This window comes from Chiloscyllium plagiosum, chromosome 15 (genome assembly GCF_004010195.1).
Source record: "Chiloscyllium plagiosum isolate BGI_BamShark_2017 chromosome 15, ASM401019v2, whole genome shotgun sequence".
NCBI classification, from domain to species: Eukaryota; Metazoa; Chordata; class Chondrichthyes; order Orectolobiformes; family Hemiscylliidae; genus Chiloscyllium; species Chiloscyllium plagiosum.
In genome coordinates this window covers 13,455,855-13,461,698 of record NC_057724.1, presented here as the reverse complement: position 1 = coordinate 13,461,698, position 5,844 = coordinate 13,455,855, and the positions used below count along the sequence as shown (strand labels likewise).

Sequence of the window (5,844 nt, the reverse complement as noted above, 5' to 3'; positions counted from 1 at the left end):
GTCTTATTCCTCTACAAACACTGCCCCAGGTTAAATTAATAGCTATGGCTTATATTTTAAGTTTAATCAAGAGACTTATCTCCAAAAACATATAATCAAGAAAGAATCCACTATACTCACTACTGCAGCCCTTCTCTTGGACAGACTTAAAACAACATTTAACTTATCTGATTATGTGCTGTGAACTTTGCCCAACAGTTCCTCCAAGATTAATTGTGAATTTCACTGTTTGTTAATTTTCCCAGATGCACTCCGATATCCNTCTCTCTCTCTCTCCTGCACTGACCTCACCATGTGTTTCCTTTGTCTGCTCTTCTCCCTTTTAAACTGCTGTTGCTTTGACATTTTTTTCCAAAGTTCCAAAACAATGCAACAGCATATAAAACAGTAAATGCTGCTCCTGGAATTTGAGGAAATCACCTCCAGCACCTAAAATACCTCAAAAAATAAAAGGAGCTGCTCTTACAGTCAGAAATCTTTCCCATCCTCCATCCTAACCTTTAACAGTAACTGTGTAGTGAAACAGAAATCAATGTAAAACTGGATCACAAATCACTGGAATTCCACATGGGCTGAAGAGACAGGGGAATGTACAGTAAATTAAAAATACAAAGCCTATTCCCATTGGATGATAGTAAGTCAAACGTTAACCATCTTCACTAACTTATATTTTTTAAACTCAGGTTTATAATTCCAGCCGCACAGTTTGTTGAAATGATATACATAATTTATCCTTCATATGGCACCATAAACATATGCAAGTACTTGCACTTGAAGTTACAATAATTATCAAAACAGCGTTAGATACAATAGGCTCTTCAGAACAAGCTCGAAGAACCCAGCCATTCAGTAAGAGCTTTTTTAAATGTTCTAATTAAATTGTGCCAACATTTGTTACAATAAAATCAGGCAGCATCTAGGGAACAGGAGAATCGACGTTTCGGGCATTAGCCCTTCTTCAGGAAACTGAAGAAGGGCTAATGCCCGAAACGTCGATTCTCCTGTTCCCTAGATGCTGCCTGACCTGCTGCGTTTTTCCAGCAACACATTTCCATCTCTGATCTCCAGCATCTGCAGACCTCACTTTCTCCTTACAATAAAATCACCCATGTACAAGTGGAAGAAATCAAATTTATCCGATGATCTGCACTGAATATTAACCACAGAAAACATTTCAAAAACTCAAATAAATTTGAATTATTTAGCAACCTTCAAATTTTATGGATGTTTCATAACACTTTACACCTATTCAAGAACCAGAGAGAGCAATATGTGAAATAAGCAGTTAATCTGTCTTTAGTGGTATTCATTCAGGGATAAATGTTGCCCAAGTCAGGACAGCATGGAGGCACTGCTGCCTCTCAGCACCAGAGAACTGGATTTCACCCTCAGGCAATTGAGCAAATTCCACACAGACACTCTCCCTGTGTCTGTGTGGGGTTCCACTGGATTCTCTGGTTTCCTCCCACAGTCCAAAGACGTGCAGATTAGGTGCATTAGCCATGGGAATTGCAGGGATGGGGTGGAGGCAGTGTGGTGGGTCTAGGTGGGATGTTCTTCAGAGGGTAGGCATGGATTCAATAGGCCAAATGGCCTGTTCTGCACAATAGGGATTATTGGATTCTCAGACATTAACAAAACTCCTCTGCTCTTTAATTTTCTTTTAAAACACACAACAGAAAAGGTTGAAAGGACTGCAATGTGAGGCTTCATCTGAATGATGTTGCCTTTAATCACGTGCTTGCCTCAGAGTGACACGGAAATCTCAGCCTAGATTCAGTGCTCAAGGCTCTGAAGGGGACCACTCGGAGGGTGGTGCATGCACCAACTTGGTTAGAGACAAAAAAAAACTACAGGGGCCGGAATCCGCGGTAGACAAGGAGACTGGAAGAACACAGCAAGCGAGGCAGCATCAGGTGGAAAAGTCAACATTTCAGGTGTAACCCTTTTTCAGGACTATTAATATTCCTGATAAAGGGTTACACCCAAGACATTGACTTCTCCACCTCCTGATGCTGCCTGGCTTGCTGTGCTCTTCCAGTCTCCTGCTTGTCAACCTGCGTACATGTATCAAAGTAGACAGAGGAGCTAGAGAAATAAAATCAGTTAAAATGTAAGTTAGACATTTAATAAGAAGGCAGTACTAAAGAAAGAGCTCAACATCAAAACCCTTGAGGAAAACATGCGTCCATACTAACCCAGCTTCATCAGCCATTTCATGTAGCAGTGAATCTACTTCATTCTGGAAGAAGAAGAAAAATATAAACTTGAATATATGCCGCTTAAAAAAGGAATGTGCATTTATATGGTGCAAATTATGTCCCCAAGGGCTTACATTAATTACTATTGGAAAAAATTACTCTTGTGACTTTCTTCAAACGAAGCAACCAGTTTACACTTTGATCTGATAAACAACAAGCAGGATACATGTGAAACTGCTCAGATTTTTGCTCTGACTATGCTGATGGATTTTTTTTACATCCACCTTAACGAGAGGGCAGTAACTCAGGTTGCTGTCTGACTGAAGTATCAGCCTACACTGAGATGGTAAGCTGCCAGAATCAAGTCTGCATTCCCAATGTTCTGAGCGAGCAAATATATCACAGAGTGAGACAAGCTGACACAAATGAGGTATTCTCAGACCTTTAAAAACAGACCAAGAAAACAAAAGTGGTGTGCATACTTATAGCAACAAACTCATCCACAAATGTTCTTGTGAGATTATTGAACTTAATTAAATAGAAAGAAAAATTTTTACAAAGTGTATAATTCGTGATGAGATTTGGACCACTATGGTAATGAGGCTACTGCTGCCTTTACTGAGACATATATACTCTTTCTTGTCCAATACCATTCCGTCTTGCCTCTCTTCCTCCTGTCATTTACACCTTGCATTCTATCAAACATTGCGTGTTTAATTGGTTTCTCCTTTGTTCTATGCGCAGTACTGTGCTAAACATTCTCAACAATGACAGTCTATGTTTTTAAACCATTTTGGAGATGCTTATATCCTTACAATATTGTCATATTTACTGTCCAGTGCATCAGTAAACCATGAGTCTTAGAGCATGAATTATTGGTATTTACCTGCACATGTACATTTTAGAACAGATGGGGCATACATTCACTTGTTTTGAATACTCTAATAAGTCTTCTAAGGTAAGACCCTTCCATTTGATACCCCCATATTTGTGAAAGCGATCCTGGCAAGATTGCTGCCATTTTGCCGATTCTATGTTAGCATCAGGTGAAAACCAGCATTGCCACCAGCACGGTCTGCAACATGTCACTGACACCCAATTGAAATAGCAGAGCGAGCGCATTGGAAGAACACATACTACACCAAGGCGCCAATGTGGCCATTACTCTCCAAATGATAACATGAATGTAGCCAAATTACCACTTCCACAAAATAGTTCCAGAATAAATTTCCAAACTCGGAGGCAAGTTTCTCATAAGTCATACCTTATACATAGTTTGCAATTAGAAGCTTTTGGTCTCTTTGTAATCTAGAATAATCAAAACTACAAGATAAAAATAGGCTACAAAGCTAAGCTTTCTCCATATTTTTGGAATAGCCCAAAGATCCCCAAAGGAGGACACGCATTACTTGTAACATAGAACATTACTTGGTCTACTTATCAGCAAATGCCAATGATAACTGTCTCTTACCTGTGGTGTAGTTAGAGTCGTTGTGCTGCTCATTGTGTCCTCCATTTGCTGGGTTTGTACATCTAACGTCTCAAATTGATGCTCAAATTTATCCATTAGAGCAGAAATCTGCATGAACGAGAAAGCATGGAACATTGCTCTACACATAGATTAGATTAGATTACTTTACAGTGTGGAAACAGGCCCTTCGGCCCAACAAGTCCACACCGACCCGCCGAAGCGTAACCCACCCCTACCCCTACCCCTACATTTACCCCTTACCTAACACTACGGACAATTTAGCATGGCCAATTCACCTGACCTGCACATCTTTGGACTGTGGGAGGAAACCGGAGCACCCGGAGGAAACCCACGCAGACACGGGGAGAACGTGCAAACTCCACACAGTCAGTCGCCTGAGGCGGGAATTGAACCCGGGTCTCTGGCGCTGCGAGGCAGCAGTGCTAACCACTGTGCCACCGTGCCGCCCATGTCTGGACCTTCATTAGCACAAATTAAAGGCACTGAGGAGGGCGATTTTACAAATTATTGGGGAAAAGATCTGGCACACCTATTTACCGATGTACATCTTATAAATTCTCATTTTATTTTCAATTATTGCAGTTCCTGTCTTCAACAGAGTGTACCTATTTACTGCTACAACACAAAATTATATCTTCTGGGCCTGGCATTTGTTTTTTTTTAATTTACACAGGGGATATGAAGGTGGGATGGGGGGGAAACAGGGGTTCAATTGCAAGGCCTGAACTTTATGTCCATTCTTAATCTCCCTTCTGAAATTGCCCTTAGTGCTGAGCTGCTTTCCAGAACTACTATAATAGATTAGAAATAAAGAATACACACACTCTTTGTAGTTCCAGGTGTTTGACCCAGTGACAATGAAAGAATGTTTGATATAGTTCCAAATGAGGATGATGTATGGCTTGGAGGGGGTGTGCCAGTTTTCTCCTAGATGGCAGAAATCACAAGAATGGAAGGCGCGGTCAAAGGAACAATGGTGAATTGCTGCAGTGCGCCCTGTAGATGGTACACAGTGCTTTCCATGATGTTTCTGTGGTGAAGGGAGTGAATGCTGAAGGTGATGGATGGGGAACCAATCAAATAGATTTTCTTCTTGATGATAAGGAGGTTGAGTCTTGTTGGAACTGAACACATCCAGGGGGTATCCAATCGCACTCCAGACTTGAGACTCATAGGTGGTAAACCAGTATGGAGGAGTTGAAAGTGAGCTACTTGCCAAAGATTACACACATTCACTACGTTCCAACAAGAAAGAAAAGTTCCACGGGGAGGATTACCATTTCTCTGGTGATTGCGATTTTCTTGAGATCCTCCCTACTTTCCATTTCCCCGATTTGCAGCTATTTCTGGAATATACTTTATATCCTCTATTCTAGGACAGTGTGCAGTTCTGGTCACCATACTACAAGGAAGGATGTGATTACATTAGAGTGCGTGCAGAGGAAATTCACTAGGATGTTGCCTGGGTTGGAGCATTTTAGCTATGAGGCACGCTAGCTAGGCATGAGACATTTTCTTTAGAGCAGAGATTGGCTGAGGGCGGGGGATCCTGATAGAGTTGTATATGAAGGGCATAGACAGGGCACAAAGGAAGCAGCTGTTCTCCTTAGTTGATGGGTCAACAGTGAGGGGGCACAATTTTAAGATGAAGGTAGGAAGTTTAAAAGGAATTTGAAGTGTTTTCCACACAGGATGATGGGAATCTAGAATAGACTGTTTAGGATGGTGAGAGAGACAGGAAACCTCACAATCCTTAAAACATATGTGGATAACAATTTGAAACATCATAACATTCAATGTTATGCACCAAGTATTGGAAAGTGGGATCAGTGTAGATAAATTGGTACAGACTCGATGGGCCAAAAGGTATTATCTGCGCTGTATGACTCTATGAACCACCTTTAGCAGCTACCTAAGTAAAACTTAAAGATAGTATCACACATAAAGCATATAATTGTGCAAAAGATAGTGGCAAGTCAGAACATTTGACAGAATATGAAACCTGGCAAAAGTGAGGACTGTAGATGCTGGAAACCAGAGTTTAGATCAGAGTGCTGCTGGAAAAGCACAGCAGGCCAGGCAGTATCCGAGGAGCAGGAAAATCGATGTTTTGGGCAAAAGCCCTTCATCAGGAATAGAGGGAGGGTGCCT

At 41.3% G+C, this 5,844-nt stretch overlaps 1 protein-coding gene across 2 annotated transcripts in view; it reads right to left on the bottom strand.

The window, feature by feature from the left end:
* The window catches only part of chmp1b (chromatin modifying protein 1B), a 38,902-nt gene that overhangs the window by 14,318 nt on the left and 18,740 nt on the right, over positions 1-5,844 (bottom strand). For both annotated transcript variants that reach the window (XM_043704438.1, XM_043704436.1), the window contains exons 7-8: positions 3,673-3,780; positions 2,199-2,242 (exon numbers count right to left, since the gene is read on the bottom strand). In XM_043704438.1, coding sequence (XP_043560373.1) covers positions 2,199-2,242; positions 3,673-3,780 — 152 coding nt within the window. The remainder of the gene's footprint in view (positions 1-2,198; positions 2,243-3,672; positions 3,781-5,844) is intronic.